The sequence below is a fragment of the Cydia splendana genome, chromosome 18 (assembly GCF_910591565.1).
Source record: "Cydia splendana chromosome 18, ilCydSple1.2, whole genome shotgun sequence".
Classification (NCBI taxonomy): domain Eukaryota; kingdom Metazoa; phylum Arthropoda; class Insecta; order Lepidoptera; family Tortricidae; genus Cydia; species Cydia splendana.
In genome coordinates, this window is record NC_085977.1 from 11,292,546 (window position 1) to 11,308,632 (window position 16,087).

The 16,087-nt window shown below is 36.7% G+C and overlaps 3 protein-coding genes across 3 annotated transcripts in view; all 3 read right to left on the reverse strand.

The window, feature by feature from the left end:
- Nucleotides 1-16,087, reverse strand: part of LOC134799113 (zinc carboxypeptidase-like) — a 243,886-nt gene that overhangs the window by 218,809 nt on the left and 8,990 nt on the right. The gene's annotated exons all lie outside the window — the stretch shown is intronic.
- On the reverse strand, nucleotides 1,665-11,812 carry LOC134799655 (zinc carboxypeptidase-like). The gene is made up of 8 exons (XM_063772095.1): nucleotides 11,383-11,812; nucleotides 10,176-10,394; nucleotides 9,295-9,487; nucleotides 8,616-8,691; nucleotides 8,139-8,344; nucleotides 6,688-6,772; nucleotides 3,973-4,027; nucleotides 1,665-1,899 (listed from the first exon to the last, which is right to left on the reverse strand). Exons 1-8 carry the CDS (start codon nucleotides 11,664-11,666, stop codon nucleotides 1,665-1,667), a joined length of 1,353 nt encoding a protein of 450 aa, XP_063628165.1. The 5' UTR covers nucleotides 11,667-11,812.
- Nucleotides 12,801-15,793, reverse strand: LOC134799656 (carboxypeptidase O-like). The gene is made up of 7 exons (XM_063772097.1): nucleotides 15,672-15,793; nucleotides 15,127-15,325; nucleotides 14,822-14,897; nucleotides 14,271-14,482; nucleotides 13,944-14,028; nucleotides 13,682-13,736; nucleotides 12,801-13,106 (listed from the first exon to the last, which is right to left on the reverse strand). Exons 2-7 carry the CDS (start codon nucleotides 15,250-15,252, stop codon nucleotides 12,809-12,811), a joined length of 852 nt encoding a protein of 283 aa, XP_063628167.1. The 5' UTR covers nucleotides 15,253-15,325; nucleotides 15,672-15,793; the 3' UTR covers nucleotides 12,801-12,808.

Genomic DNA, 16,087 nt, shown 5'->3' on the forward strand with positions numbered 1-16,087 from the left:
AAATATTCGCGGTGTGATATGGCTGCGCGTTCTTTTACCATAGTAGTTGCTAGCGGTAGGCTCCACGTATTTACGACGCTTTAACCTTCTTGGCGCTCGGGTATATACTCGCGGAGTTTTAAATTCGGGATTATTAAATTGATCGGTTGCTATTAAGTACTTAACTGTATCATGCACTGGCAGGATGTTCAATTTCTTAAATAAGACCGTATAATCGTTACTACAGTTAGATTTAGTTTTTTTATCTATTATATTTTTTAATAACCGCAGTTGTAAGTTTAATATTTTTTCCAAATAAGTTTTAAAGGTGCGTCCATAAGCTATCAAGCCGTATCCAATTACAGCGTCAGCGAGTGCATGGTATAACATTTGTAATATTTTATTATTAACTATATTTTTTAAACTAATAATTTTACACAGTATAGTCCTTAGTCTATTACATACTATATCTATGTGTATTTTCCAATTAATGTGTTTATCTATAGTTAGGCCTAGGTATTTAAATTTATCAACTACTTCTATTAATATACATTTACAGTCACGCTTCTCAATATGTAAGTAATCGTTCGTATGACCAATAATTTTAATAGGCTCCTGACTTGGCTTTATATATGGTGATTGTATGAGTAGAAATTTGGTGTTTTCGGTGTTCAATATTATACCGTTATCGTGAGACCATTTAAGTATATTTTCGAAGTAGTATTTGCTGTATATAAGTCTGTACGTTATTAAGGTCTTTATCGGCATACAGTAAGCAAGTGTCATCCGCATACATGTATGTGGAACAGTTCCGTACAACATTAGTTACGCTGTTTACATGCATTATGTACCCGAGTGGGCCATACACCGAGCCGGTCGGCACCCGGTCTGCGCCTCTGCCTCGTCACCGCTGACACCGTCCACGGAGACGCGCAGGGTTCGTTTCGACAAATATGTACGGAACCATTCCAAAACCGGACCACGAACCCCACACTCGTCCATCGCCTGCAGTAGTTGTTCGTGGTCCAGGGTATCGAAGGCTTTTTTGAAATCAATAAAAAGCACCCCTATGTACTTTTTATTATTCAAATGACTATAGACTTCATCTGTAAATAGCGCTAGGGCCGTTGACGTACTTCTTACGTCTACGTGGTGCGGCGCACCAAGGTCGCGGTGCGGTCCGGTAGTCTGTTGCGGCTTTTAAAACGAAAAAGTATAAAATTAAAAAGTAAGAGGCAATCCCGCTGATTTTCATACTATAATGAACAAATAATTTTAAAATTACTGCAGTTTGTTAAAAAATGTGTGTTTTCGTAAATATTGCAATCTAAATGATTTTCGCTAGGGGTTATTAATCTTCACACATGTAAAGTCTCCGATTGCAAGTAAGTCCTAAGGAAAAAATCATGGCCGTAGGTCTATTAGGTACTTCAATTACTGATTTTGTGAAAATACCTTGTCTTGTTTGGTTTCCTTACATTCGATATGAAAAATAGAGTGTTTAACTCGAGTGAAAGGCACCATTTCCGTCTCGGACTATTGGCGCTCGAACGCAACTATATAGCTACGCCACTGGTTTTCATATCTCATCAAACCTTTATGAACATGCGTTGGCTAGTTTATTTGAACTATCTAGTTACGTACTGTAAAAATCTCAAACTTATTCTCAATAAACAAAGTTTATTTCAAATACGAAGACCTATCAAAATAATACAGTTGTGGGCTATAAAAAATACAGTTTTAAAGCTCTTGTGTCGTTTAGCTCCATTAAACAATCGGATTCGAAGTTTGGTATCAATTTTTGGGTCCAGGAAAGGAATTAAAGCATCCATAGTCGCCTCACACGTGGGCAAGATTTTCTCTTTCGGTAACGTGAACCCGTAGTAACCCTGATCGGGAAGCTCAATAGTTAGTGTGTAACTGAAAATAAAAGTAGGTAAAGTCATTTAATCATGATGCATTTATTATATGAGTGTCCTTCTTGCCCTGGTGATCCTTTTATCAATCCCACTATACAGGTTGGCCCATTTAGATCGGTCAGTATGGGAAAATCTGAAACTATAAGACATACGACGATCTCTTCTTAGGAACTATGCCATCGATTTTAGTCACAAGAAAAACTGCATTCATACATTTTAAGCGTGAAGAGGTAACAGACGAGCTACCTTCGCATTATTAGTATTAAGGACATTAAGGACATTAAGGACATTAAATTTTTTACACAAATTGACTAAGCCCCACGGTAAGCTCAAGAAAGCTTGTGTTGTGGGTACTCAGACAACGATATATATAATATATAAATACTTAAATACATAGAAAACAACCATGACTCAGGAACAAATATCTGTATCATCATACAAATAAATGCCCTTACCAGGATTCGAACCCGGGACCATCGGCTTCATAGGCAGTAATAGTAGGATAGGCAGTTATTAGTAGTTATTAAAATATAGAAAAAAAACTAAGACAGTTGTCCGAGTAGCCACGAGGTAAAACAAAGTCTGTAGACAGTAAAACAGGGTGGCCCATTTAGATCGGTCAGTATTTTAATAACTACTAATAATGCGAAGTTAGCTCGTCTGTTACCTCTTCACGCTTAAACCGCTAAGCCGATTACAGTGAAATTCGGTACGGAGATAATTTGAAGGCCGGGAAAGGACATAGGATAGTTTTATCAATCATACTTTTTTTGTGGCAATTTCTTATTTCTATGTTTTTCTGTTTTGTATAATTTTCTCTTTTGTGTTTATCCCTTCAAGTGGCGGTTAACCCGTTAATGGTCGGATCGAAAAGCAGTAAACTGGTGGCCCACCTTTCACGGGTTGATGCGAAAACCAGTGAACTGTCGGCCACCAGTCAGTGGCTAATGAGGCGTTGCCGTATTTAGTGGTGAAATTGAACGCATTTAAGTATAGTTACGGTGTTCTAGCGCCCAAAATTAGGTGGCGAGTTAGACAGCCTTTCTTGTAGTGACTGTTTGTTTACCTAAATAAATTGAAAAAAAATCCACGTTGAAAAAGTCGACGGTAGAAGCTAGTAAGTACTCAATATTGAAGAATCTTTTAAGACTAGAATTTAAAAGTGAGTATAATTTTTAGAATTCCCATTGATTATATGCATTATTTAATATTAACAAACAAAACAACCCACCAATGGTTAGCTAAAAGTGTTGCTTTTAGATAAAAATAGTTATGTCACCAGTTGCCATTTGTATTAACATAGTCCACTCACTTTACCTACCTATTGTTTGTTATAAATAATCATTCTGCTATTATACTTAGGTTAGCATTTAGTTGTCTTGCTCATTGCTTGACCTACAAAGTTATTTAAATACCTACCTACATACGTTTTTGTCACGTACTAATATAATCTTTATTGTTTTTGCCCAATAAGTTACACTAAATTGGCCTACTAACACGAAATACCTAAGATACAAGTATTATATACTTAGTTTAGGTATTGATGTAAAATATGTTCGAGCCAGATACAAATATTGCTCGCATAGAAGATTTTATATTTAATGTTAAGTAAACATCACTGTTTACTTTTTAAAAAACATATTTGTATATTTACATTAGTTAAGTTCTATTTAAGTGTATTATGAATGTTATAATTTTGGATAATGTCAAAGAAATAAATATTATTCTTATTCTTATTCTTATATAAAGTTAATATATTTGACAATTTTTGTGACATACCTGGTACGCTGGTACCATGGCATAAATAAACACTATACTTGTAATCACAGACAAAACATCCTACAGACTTAGCATAGTCGCGTTACCCCCTCTGCCACGCATACGGTAATTTTATTCCATGTTCGAGTCGAAAGTGTCTTTGTGTGACGTCCGTCTCTTTGAACGGACCAATCACGGCACGGGATTTCGCTCACCTCGTCCCGCGCACCCCCGCATTTTTGGCATCATTGGTTGCATGAAATAATTGCTCTAAACTCGGTTTAGAGGATTCCTAGTCTATGCTTGTAATACTCACGAGACATTCTTGGTTTTTTTCACCCAGTCAGAACTTGTTCCAGAGGCAAGGTAACCTGAAAATAAGTAACGATAAATTATTATGACAAAGAGCACGTTTTTGTTGACGGTTGGTAGGTAAAGACTACCGAAAACATTTTACTAAGTTGCAGAGGGGGCAAATTCGACTGCGGGAAATTTCAACTAATCGAAATATATTCCATGTTTTACATTATAAAAGAAAAGATAAAGATGTTTTTCGCTCTCTGGACATATATGGCACTCTAGTTAATAATATAAATAAAACATGGAATATATTTTGATTAATAGTTGACATTTCCCCTAGTCGAATTGCCCCTCTACACCTCATACAAAGATATGCCTCAGATCAATTGGATACCGAAAAGCGGGTAAAATTTTTCTTTCACAAACATGGAAAACAACCGGCCATCAAGTGCGAGTCAGACTCGCGTTCCAAGGGTTCCGTACATTACCCAATTTTAACAATGTATTATGAGCGTAAAAAGTGGAATCTCCTTCGATGATGAAAGTGTGGATATGGACTGGGGTCGCGCAAGTTTACGAAGCCTTCCTGAAGGGGCAATGCGAATGAATGCGCGTCTAGCTGAAAAACGTAGTTGTAGTAACCAGGACCCTGACAGCGAGGGTGATGATAGCGAAGGAAGTTATACAACCGTGGTAGGTAAGCGACTACGCAGACGATTGAAGACCGGAATACTTCAGCTCTCAACACAAGGTAATGTTGAATCTGAAGGTATGAAAGAAGAGTTTGAGGTTGTCCTTACGTCAAAAGAAGCGTTACCCAAACAAATTGCAATGGCAAAAATGCTACGAGCAGAAAACATTAGTGGCATTTTGAGAGTAAAGTTCAAAGGCGCGTACAAGGTACGTATACAGTTTTCTCTCAGAACGCAAGCTGAAAAATTTATAATCTGTTCGGCATTTAATAATGAGAAGATGAGTTGCCAGTGGTCAAATCAAGCTGAGTACTGTTTTGGTCTGATTAGAAATATTGACCTAGATATAGAGGAGGAACTGCTGAAAGATTAATGGAAGTTTAATGTCTCGCAGGTAGTCTTGGCAATTCGCCGCCTAAATCGACTTAATGAAGACGACCAATGGGTTAAGAGTGAAGCCATACATATCTGCTTTAAGGCGACTTCCCTCCCGTTTCACGTGTATGCGTATGATTGTCGCTTTAAAGTAGAGCCGTATATATTCCCAGTTTCGCAATGCTCGGGGTGCTGGAAATTTGGCCACCGAGCACGTATATGTCCGACCAAAAAAATTGTGTGCCCTAAGTGTGGAAAAAACCATCAGAACTGCATTACTAAAGTAATGACGTGTGCCAATTGTCAAGGCGCACACATGGCACTTAGTAAAACGTGCCCAGTTTTCTTGAAAGAAAAGAAACTAAGACCGATTATGAGCAAACACTTCTGCACATACAAGAAAGCTCTAGAACTTTACTACAAGCAAGAAAGCACCTCTACCGAGTCACCAAGCGATGCGAGTGATAACACCCAGTTAAATACGAATACGCCGTATCGGGATGCCTTAACTTCCCAAAAATCTAGTGCAGTAGTCTATACACCAAATATTAGAAAGGAAGAGGACAAACTGAAAGATGCTCTTCCCTTAGCTGGACCTTCTTCTCCGGTGAACAAACATCAAAGGCAAAAAATCAAGGCAAGGAAGCGTTGTACCATCGGTAAATCATGGTAAACAAGAGGGTGAAGATGAGAAAGAGAAGAGGAGAAATAGCACGAGATTCCGAGAGATACTTCAAAAACTTAAAGAGATCTGTCTATCAAGACAGACATTGGAATGTAAAGTTAAGGCTGTAGTTAGTTTTTTGACTGAACAAGTAGTGTCATTTGTCTTAGACGTCGTGAAGGGCGGCGATATTTTAAATATGTTATCTTTGTTTAATTATGGATAATAGTAGAAATCGCGCCCTTAGGGAGGCGCTCATAACCTCAGCCAACCTAAATGTCATATGACATCGGTGCCTTCATCCACATTCTTGGTAATCCAACATCGGACACGGCACAAATGGTATATAGATTGGCTGAAGTTATGCTTGACAAATAGATTTTAATTATTTTTATTTTAAATATTCACTTATATGGATGTAATAGGCATATTTTCTGAAGCTATAAGAAGCGGACTTGATAGGGCCGATATGTACAATTGTATAAAGGTCCTGTTAAATAATAAATTAATAAAAAAAAAAAATGTATTTTTTATATGTGAGTAAATTGCGTTTAAAAAACCCGTAGGGGTCGGATCAAAAACTAAGGAATTAGTCCGACTCACGCTTGACTGCATATTTCTTATAGGTTTTCCTGTATGTAAAAAACTATTTTGTATACTAAGTAAATTTTAGACCCAGTAGTTTCGAAGATAAAGGGGAGGGGGGGATGGGCATTATTTGGCTATTTTCTTAAATAACTTCCAAACTATTTATTTTAAAATTACAAATCTCATTTACCCCCCAAAATTGGCCTCCATGTTTACAACTCATTTATTTACGTAAGATGTTCGTCTTTGCGTCACGAATTTACATATGTGTACCAAATTTCAATTTAATTGGTCCAGTACTTTTGGAGAAAATGGACTGTGACAGACGGACAGACAGACGCACGAGTGATCCTATAAGGGTTCCGTTTTTTCCTTTTGAGGTACGGAACCCTAAAAATGTGAAAATACTTGCCCACTGTATCATAAGCAGTTCCTACGTGGTAATAAATATTGTATTTTTGCAATGATTGTTTTGCCATCTGATCAGCATACTGTTTCTGAAACATTAAGTAGAGTTGTTCAATATATTTTTTTAATGCGTCATTTACTTATTTATTACTCAAATAAGTGACAGTATTACATTAAAAACCAAGACACTGTGAAACTACAAAATAAGAAAACAAGAAAACAAAAATAAACTACAAATAAAAACCAAAGACGAATAAAACATCAGATTTGGGCGACGTCATAACAGCGTGGCTCCGTTGCGTCGTCTGACTTCATCATGACGCATTGATCGATATTGTTATGGGAATCAGTGAGACGTAATTCCAATAGGGAGTATTACTGCAATGTTCTGCCGTCGACGAGTGCAGCACTAATTTGTTTAGTAAACCACAGCGTAACTTATAAATACTAGGCCTTAAACAGTTTTTTTACAAGTTTTCACTATGACTTTGATGCATCAAGGCGGTTTGTTTACCGCGATACGCGAAAATCGAAATTTCGTTATTTTGTCTCTCTATCGATCGGATAAGCAAGAGTGATAGAGAGGCAGAAACTGAACTTTCGATTGTCGTTTTTCATGGTAGGCCATGTGATTGAGCAAGTGATGCCCTCTACAGGCAGAGTTTTGCGTAATATTCCCTATTGCAGTTTCATTCATCACCATCACTATCAATCAAACACAAAACGTAATGTTCAGGACATATACAAAGCAACACCATAATAACCCTGGGTGCCTAGCCAACGTGCCAATCGTTTACGCTCCGTGGCGTAGCCTAGTCATCTCTATCACTTTTCCGTATAAGTGCGACAGAGACAGTTAGTTGCCTTTAGTTCGCTACGGAGGGTAAATGATTGGCACGTTGGCTTCGCACCCTGTGATGTGTTTTGCCCTCATCTCCTTTATCCTAAACCAGATAGAAGACACATCAAGGACTTAAGGTAGCTGATGGCAATAATGATCATTTTATTTGACGCGCAGTTATTGAATAAATGGCGTACCTGGGGGCTGTCAGAAAAAATGGTACCATTTACTATTTTTCCAAAAACCATAAATTTTTGGGTTATTTAGACTCACAATCACGAGTACTATTGAATGAGACAAAGAAAAAAAGTGCTCCCAGTTTTTCATACAAATTTCGGGTGTCAGTTTTGTAACGGTCCATACAAAATGTATGTGAAAATGCGTTACAAAACTGAAGTTTTCATGGGACACATTTTTTTAAATTTAAAATAGTCCTCGTGATTCTAAGAGGAAATAACCCAAAAATTGATGGATTTTCGAAAGAAGTAAAGGGTACACTTAAAAAAAATGCCCACCTACCTATTGCTGTTGACCCGTTACTAAAGCTTTGAGGTCAATTCATCGACATATTTTGACAGCCACTTACGAAAAGTTCAAATGATAGCTTTGCTTACCACTGTATCATAATTATCCATATGTTCTTTTTCAAATGCGTAAGGGATAATAATATACTGGCCATATGCATGAAAAGATATATAATATTCCAGCAAATCGCTGTGGTCGCTTATAAATGCTGCCAGTGCCGATGTTTCTGGTTCAGAGAAAGGTACTTTACCACAATACTCTTCATCTTGTTTATTTTCCTTTGCTGCGCCAAATTCTGTTTAGACATAATTATAATATAGCAAATCATGATACTTATTAGAATTATCAAACGGGAGGCGATGACAATTTATTTTTTATTTTTTTACATATTTCGGTGGCTGCCATTCCTCAACCCACCAACGAAGCGGCAGCTGACGTCCATGAGGGTTCATCATACATAGCCGTTAACTACTATACGAGTTATCACCCGCGAGGCGATTGGTCATGGAAATCTGTTCCGGGCTCGCGGTCTATATACTTTACACTCAATCGTAAATTAAACTTACTTCCAAATGCGACACCAAAATTTCGATTCAAATCAACACCATATTTTCCACGGTAATTCTTTCTCCATAAGCGATCCTAGAACAGAATACTGATCAGATGTTATTTGTGATATTACATGTCTTTCCCATCACGAAACAATGGTGTTCTGGACCTTTGGGAGGCGTGTGCGGAGCCGAAGCTAACACGTAGAGCCCTTTTGACACTTTAATGAAATGTAAGGAGTACACCGAGTGGATGCTGCCCTTACCCGTGTCATGGGACACACGCAGAGGCAGCACCCGCCAGAGTGTTAGGACTATTGAGAGTTGATGGGATCTAAAATGTACTATGTACGTTATTGGGTGAGAGCCATTGGCTGTTAACAGCCACTGTGCCAACTGGCGTCTTATACATATTTCACTTCCACCCCTGGAGCTTATAATAGCTCTGACGACTCCACTCTAGCCGGCCGACTAAGGCAAGCCAGAGGCAAAGAATCCTGTACCACCCACCCTCCTTGCGGGTAACAGAACTCCCCAGGAGCACTCGTGTACGTGAGGTCGCTAATCCCCAAAAGCTCGCCACAAGCTGCCCTACGTTGACTGATTGTACACTGGTAAAACCAGCGGGCGATGGGGTCGTCACACCTCCGCTTCGCCGGATATTACATATTATTATATTAACTAAATGAATTCTTACATCAGTTTGTGAATATGAATATCCATCAGGATTTAATAAAGGGATGAAAATCCATTTATACGAATTAGCTATCTGCTTCAATTCTTGGTTAGTAGAGTTTTTAGAGCTTACAATTGTATTTATCATGAAGGTTACGAATGCTGGTGATATCCATTCCCTAGCATGGCAACCTCCTTCGACCATAACCACGGATCTGAAAGAAAACAACTCCTCAAGCCAAACTTACTCAAGAGGTTTCTACTTTTACTTTTCTATTCACCACGGTCATGATCATAAATAATTTCTTTGTACTTAGATATCCACATTTTTCACCAAGAGTAGATTTTAAGTACCAACATTTCGTAAAAAAACGTTGTAAGTAATATATTTCCTTTAGAAGATTTGTATAATTCATAATTTACTCGGAATAGTGGTAATAATTTATTGCTTAAAAATAAGGGAAATTGTATAAAATAGCTTATCAAATCATCAATTAATATTTTTGACCTCTTTAACATTATAAACCGAAATAAATGTCATATACTAAGAAAAAGTGACCAAGGCCTCCAGTGCCCCAAGCTGGAAACGAACCAGCGTCCTGTGCTATCGCGGCTGCCATTCGGCCACAGCGAATTGTTCCAAGTAGGTATATGCACTTCTTAATGAAGGCTTATGGCGCCCCCTGGCCACCCCTAAGGTAGAACAGTATGGTTCGACCTTCTAACTGGATCATCTCAGGTGATAGGCCATCTCTAGCTCGGGCGCTGCCAATCAATACTATTAGAAGTATTACAACAAATTAAATTATTTTCAGAAAATATTTTAACATTGATTTGCTCATCTATCCCGGTTGAATCTGCTACTAAAATATACTTTATAATCCATTAAATATTTCAGCTTACCTGCTAGTTTGATCAGATGCCCCTAAATCAATATTAACAGCAAGTATATGCCTGTTTTGAACACTTTGTCCAATGCTTTGTATTCGTACTTCACGTGGATGTGCATCACTAAGATCTCTGAGCCAATTATAGATATCTTCTACACTGTAGTAGTTCTGCCAATCGAAAGATTCCATTCGTCGCCTAATATACGGCTTAATAGTTTGGTTGTCGAATGCACTGAAAACATCAATTTCAAAATTAACTTCTACATAAACTACTTGACAGTCTATCTCAGACAAATTAAGATGATTAAAGAAAGGTCAAATTGAATGTAAGGGGATCTTGAAACAATTGACTGTTTTCGGAGTACCTGACCAGAAAATTAAAAGCAGGATAGAATGTCGCTTTTCTATTCTGAATAGAGATGGGTAACTACCCGGGTAGATACCCGAGAGCGGGTATTTACCCGGTATACGCGGGTATTTTCGTTTTTCTTCTAAATGAAGTTCGATTTAAACATATCAGTCCAATTATGAAAATCGTGTAAAATTAGTCCCTGACCACCGGAAATGTTTTAAAAACGCTTTTAATATACATTAGGAAGATGAAAATAAAGACTACTAGGGAATGGAAATTAAAAAAAAATGTGTAGTATCACAACTTCGGAAGCTCATAAGTCAATTACAGTTGGTTTTATGAAAAATTTAATAAAACCTTTTTTTGTAGGAAATTTTGTCTACTTTAGTTTTTACATACAATATTTTCGATATTACTGACAGATTCCTAGAAATATGAAAAAGTTACCTTTTACCCCCCTCCCCCAACCACACCCCCCACCGACCGAAATACGAATGTTTATTATCAACGTATAAGTACGATAATTTAATCAAAATAAAAAAAAATACTCTTATAACGGCATTTTTAAATTATTTATGAAAATTATATGAAAAATTCCATAATGACACACAATAATTCCAACCACTAATTCGGTATATAAATATATCTCCACTATAACACAAATCTACATGTGCAATAAGAAATTAATCTACCCGTCCATTTGGGTAGATACGGGTAAATACCGGGTAGATGGGTATTTACCTGGGTGGGTAAATTGGGTATTTACCCGCGACCCATCTCTAATTCTGAATGATAACACTTTTCTTGAGCCTCTTTATCGAATATTTACACTATTGAGCTAGGTCAGTCTAAAGCACGATAAACTTACCTTTGCAGATCACGGATCAAAGTTACGAATTCAATGTCCATATCTCTAGTATCTCTTATAAGTTCTGCCAAATTTAAACGACTTAGACTGAACTCAACTGGTTTATCAACCAAGCTAGGCTTCCTCCAGAATGTGACATTGTAAAACGTATCCAACGCCTTGAAAAATTCCAATTCATGATCGGATTTCGGAATCCCATGGATCAATGAATAGTCTCTGTAAGATTTAGCGTAACATTTTGTCAGTAACAGAAGGATAACAAACGTAATGTTCGCCAAGTGCATTGTCCCCTCAAATTATCCTTACACACATGTATTGTGCTGAACTTTTAGTTAGGCTATTTAGCAAGAATGCATCAAAACTGAAAACGTGATATAAGGTTTTAGTTTCCATAAAGGCTCTTCTGTTATTATTATTAAATTAGTTATTTTAACAACTATAGATCTTAATGGTCATAATGGCAATATTTATTGAGCTGCTGTGTAATTTATGGTTATAAGAAAACAATCATCACAAGTCTATAAAGTCAAATTGACAAATGTAACAAAAAGTAACGTCAGTGGTCGCAATGATAATGCTTCTGTCAAAACTCTTTTCACTAATATTTTGACAGAAGAGGTCAGCATAAAAATCATAAACGTATTTATTGTCCACTAAAATAGAGCTGCGCTGAGTGAGGATAGGTAAATTTCTTAACAAAAACCTTTCTCGCTACGAATCTTCACACATCACTGGTGGAAACCCAGCATAAACTCGTGTCTTTACCATGGACTGCACGATAAAGTATACGCTTCTATTCTTTATCCTGTGCCCAGCCCATTGGGTCCTGTAATCAGACCGTAAAAAGTCTGCAGCGATTTTGATAGCCCACGCAGTGCAAGTGTCATTTTAAACGTCAAACTTCTATGAAATTATGACGTATACATAACACTTACACTGCGTGGGCTATCAAATCCGCTGCAGACTTTGTTTGGTGCGACTCTATCATCTTGTTTGTCGTTATGTTATGTTAGTTATGTACCATATCCACATCGATTCGGGCGTTGAGCCTTTAGCGGGCTTACCCGATATTATCAATAACTAGCGACCAGCCCCGGCTGCTTCGCACGAGTTAACAAATTATACACCTAAACCTTCCTCTAGAAACACTCTATTGATAGGTGAAACTCGCATGAAAATCCGTTCAGCAGTTTTTGAGTTTATTGCGAATAAACATACAAACATACAGACAGACGCGGCGGGGGACTTTGTTTTATAAGGTGTGGTGATTATCATGTTAGTATTTTTAACAAACTTATGATTATTATTATCAATACGTTTTTGTACAATACCTAGTATATACTCTCTAAAACAGGCAGTGTCAAAAATAAATGAAAAAAAGACAAATGTTATTCAATAGGTATAACTGTGTAATTCTGCACATTTATCAGAATCTGCTAAAAATATACACAATCACATTACAAACAAATAAAATTCTTGAAGAGGCATAGTTCTCCAGAGTAGCACTATCATCAAAAATTAAAGAATCGTCTTCTTCTGGCATATCTCCTAACCTTCTGCCATCAAGGTTTAGTTTCAGTTTAGCGTCTTCATCTTCGGGGTTTGGCGGATCTAGAAACGCTAGCAAGCCATCCAGGGTGGCTTGGCAAGTGGGCAGGATCTGATCTGTTGGCAATGCGAACCCAAATGCTCCTGTGTCTGGTAACATGATGGTTGCCACGTGGCTGGAAACAGAATTATTTCACATTTTAGGTGTTATAAGTTAGTTTCAGGTGTTAGGTGTGCAAGTTGTAGATTTTGATTCCAAAAAATTTGGTAATTTCTAGGAAACTTATTTTTTTCTTAGATTGGCGAGAATTTTTCAAATTTTTGGAAGATTTCCGCAAAATAAATAAATATATAAGAGATAAATATATTAGAGATAAGTAGGTATAGGACAATTTTACACAAATCGACATAGTCCCAGAGTAAGCTCAATATTATAAGGCTCGTGCTCTGGGCACAGAATAAAATAATAGTAATAGGTACCTACTGTGGGTGTGTGGGTACCCAATAGAACAAAAGATATACACGCGAAATCACGTTTTTCCTAGTATAAACTATGTAGTTTTCCTTATCGCCTTGACCAAAACGCATTTTCACTAGTAAAAACCAGTTTCCCGAAACGCCTTGATGAAAACCAATTTTGCGGCGGTTTACAGTCGAAAGTTATAGAGAAGACTAAAATGTTGGCCACCAACTAAAATAGAGTCTATAAGAATTAAGAGCCTAGGTACTTAAAATATGATACTTTACTTACGGAACGTTAATTGCTTTTTTTACCCAGTCTGCGCTTACTCCTGACGCTAAATATCCTGAAAATATAAAGGTACTGTATTTGTGATCTAAGTGTGGAAAGTAATCAATTACCAACTAGTGTCAATATTGTTAATACTACTGCATAACGGTTTGTTCAATAAAGAAATTGTTAAATATATAATATACAAATTTACATGGATGTGTATGTATGTATTTTTGTGGTGAAACTCTTACTCTAGCATAAAAAATACTTTATTACTTACCTTGTGTATCAAAGTTAGTGCCAACTTTATATTGAATTTGATATTTTGTTAATAGTTTTTGAGCCATCGCGTCAGCCAATTTTTTCTGAAAAAGTAAGTACTTACTTATGAATCTTTATCATGATTATTTATGAACAAGATAAGACTTTGTTAGCTATGACTTATCTATAATCAGTAAATATAAATAATTATGAAAAAATTATAGAGAATTTAACTAAAAATAAATACCAATAGGTACATGGTTTAACTATAAGTAGAGGTGTGTAAATAAATATTATATCATAAAAAGCAACTTTGTTATCAAATCTGTATTGAACTATTATGTACTTTTCTTACCGTACTATTGTAATTATCTTCGTACATCTTTGAAAAGGAGTAAGGAAGAATTATGTACTGTCCATAAGCATGAAAAGACAGATAATACTCCAGGCTGAAACTATTATCCCTCGCTAGCGTTGCCATAGCAGCGGATTCCGGTTCAGAAAAAGCTTCTGTACCGCAGTATTCATCATCTCTTTTATCCCTTTTGGCTCCCTGATCTGCGTGATAAATATGCTGGTATAACACAAGAAAATTTTCCGCAGCAAAAGTCGCTCCTTTAACTTCGGTACATTCAGTAGGTAATTCCCGGAACCCATTATCGACCACTGCTAAACTGCTCCGATAATACACTGGCACCACTACACCACTTATTCCCGATTTATTTCGCGAAATAAAACCTCATAACCTAATATGTAAAGGAATCATAACAGTTAGCTGTCATTCGCCAGGGCGTCTCGCTGGCACTAATGTGCGGACAAGTTTGAATAAACTGAACGCGCAAATAATAGCTAACTGATATGATTCCAATATGATTCAAATATGAGTTTGATACTTACTTCCAAATAAAATTCCAAAATTTCGGTTTAAATCGACACCATAACCACCACGGCGATTTTTCTTCCACAATCGATCCTAAAATATAAATCGTATAAAATTTATGACTTCTGAAAATATCCTACTGGTAAAAAATATTAGTGTCAGGTATCTAGCTTAGTACTAGTAATGGAATTTACGTGTATATCACACTACACAGTACACACACACTACACTACATACAGTACACACAATGTACAGTTAAGTAGTCTTTGAAAATATTTAATTTCTGTAAGTGGAGAATGGAAAGTTACATCAGAATACATACTTGTGTTTGTGAATACACATATCCATCCGGGTTCATTACAGGAACGAAAAACCAGTCGTACATGGGTGCTACCAGCTTCAACTCTTCGCTGTTGGATTTGTTAGCGTTTACTAATGCGTGTATCATAAAGGTCACTACCGCTGGAGATATCCACTCCCTTCCATGGCTTCCTCCTTCTATTATGACCTTCGGTCTGTGTCTGAAGTTAAAAAAATAGAATAGGTACTTGTTGAGCTCTACTACACGCTGAAGTAGGATGTTATTTGGTAAGTGTTTTGAGTTAGGCCGCGACCGAGAAATAAATATAGACTTAAACTTATTTAATGGTAAGAGAGATGATTTTGTGTCTTGATTAGGGTCTAATTTTGTGATGAGTAATCGTAATTAAATTAGATAAACACATCACTGGAAATAGCCTTTACGTAAGTAAGGGTTGAACCACTAGGATAAAAACAAAACAATGTTCTCAGACCTCGTTCGAATAAAATGAAGGTATTTATATAAAAAAATATTAAAAGTGGATAAGAATGTTTGTGAATGTTCACCTTTTCTTGGAAATGTTAACTTTATTCAACTTTAGTTTTACAGCGAATATGTCCCTATTCTCAAAACTCTTTCCAATATGCAACAACTCAACCTCTTCAGGGTGCGCACCGCTAAGATCTTTCAGCCAAGTGTAAATGTCATCTAGACTATGATAGTTTTTCCACTTGAATGAATCCAGATGATGCTTAAAATAATGTTTAATTATTTGTTCATCGAATACACTGAAAAAAAGTATACAATTATTTGCTTAAGTTATTTGCTGCCGCACTGGGCACATGTGACCGATTCTAGTAGGTATGCATATTACGAGCGCGGCGTTCAATGTGTTAAGTTAAAAACCAATTATTAAAATGAAGATAAAAGATCCCTGGTAAGCAATTATTTTTACCGTGACAAAATATCTTCGAAAGATCTC

Coding starts and splice junctions, on each gene's coding strand:
- LOC134799655 (XM_063772095.1), bottom strand. CDS start 11,666: ATGCACTTGGCGAACATTACGTTTGTTATCCTTCTGTTACTGACAAAA. Junction 8,692..9,294: donor ATTCATATTCACAAACTGAT/GTAAGAATTCAT, acceptor ATTCTGTTCTAG/GATCGCTTATGGAGAAAGAA. Junction 6,773..8,138: donor TGGATAATTATGATACAGTG/GTAAGCAAAGCT, acceptor TTAATGTTTCAG/AAACAGTATGCTGATCAGAT.
- LOC134799656 (XM_063772097.1), bottom strand. CDS start 15,252: ATGATACACGCATTAGTAAACGCTAACAAATCCAACAGCGAAGAGTTG. Junction 13,737..13,943: donor CACTAACTTTGATACACAAG/GTAAGTAATAAA, acceptor TTATATTTTCAG/GATATTTAGCGTCAGGAGTA. Junction 13,107..13,681: donor AAAAAAGCAATTAACGTTCC/GTAAGTAAAGTA, acceptor TTCTGTTTCCAG/CCACGTGGCAACCATCATGT.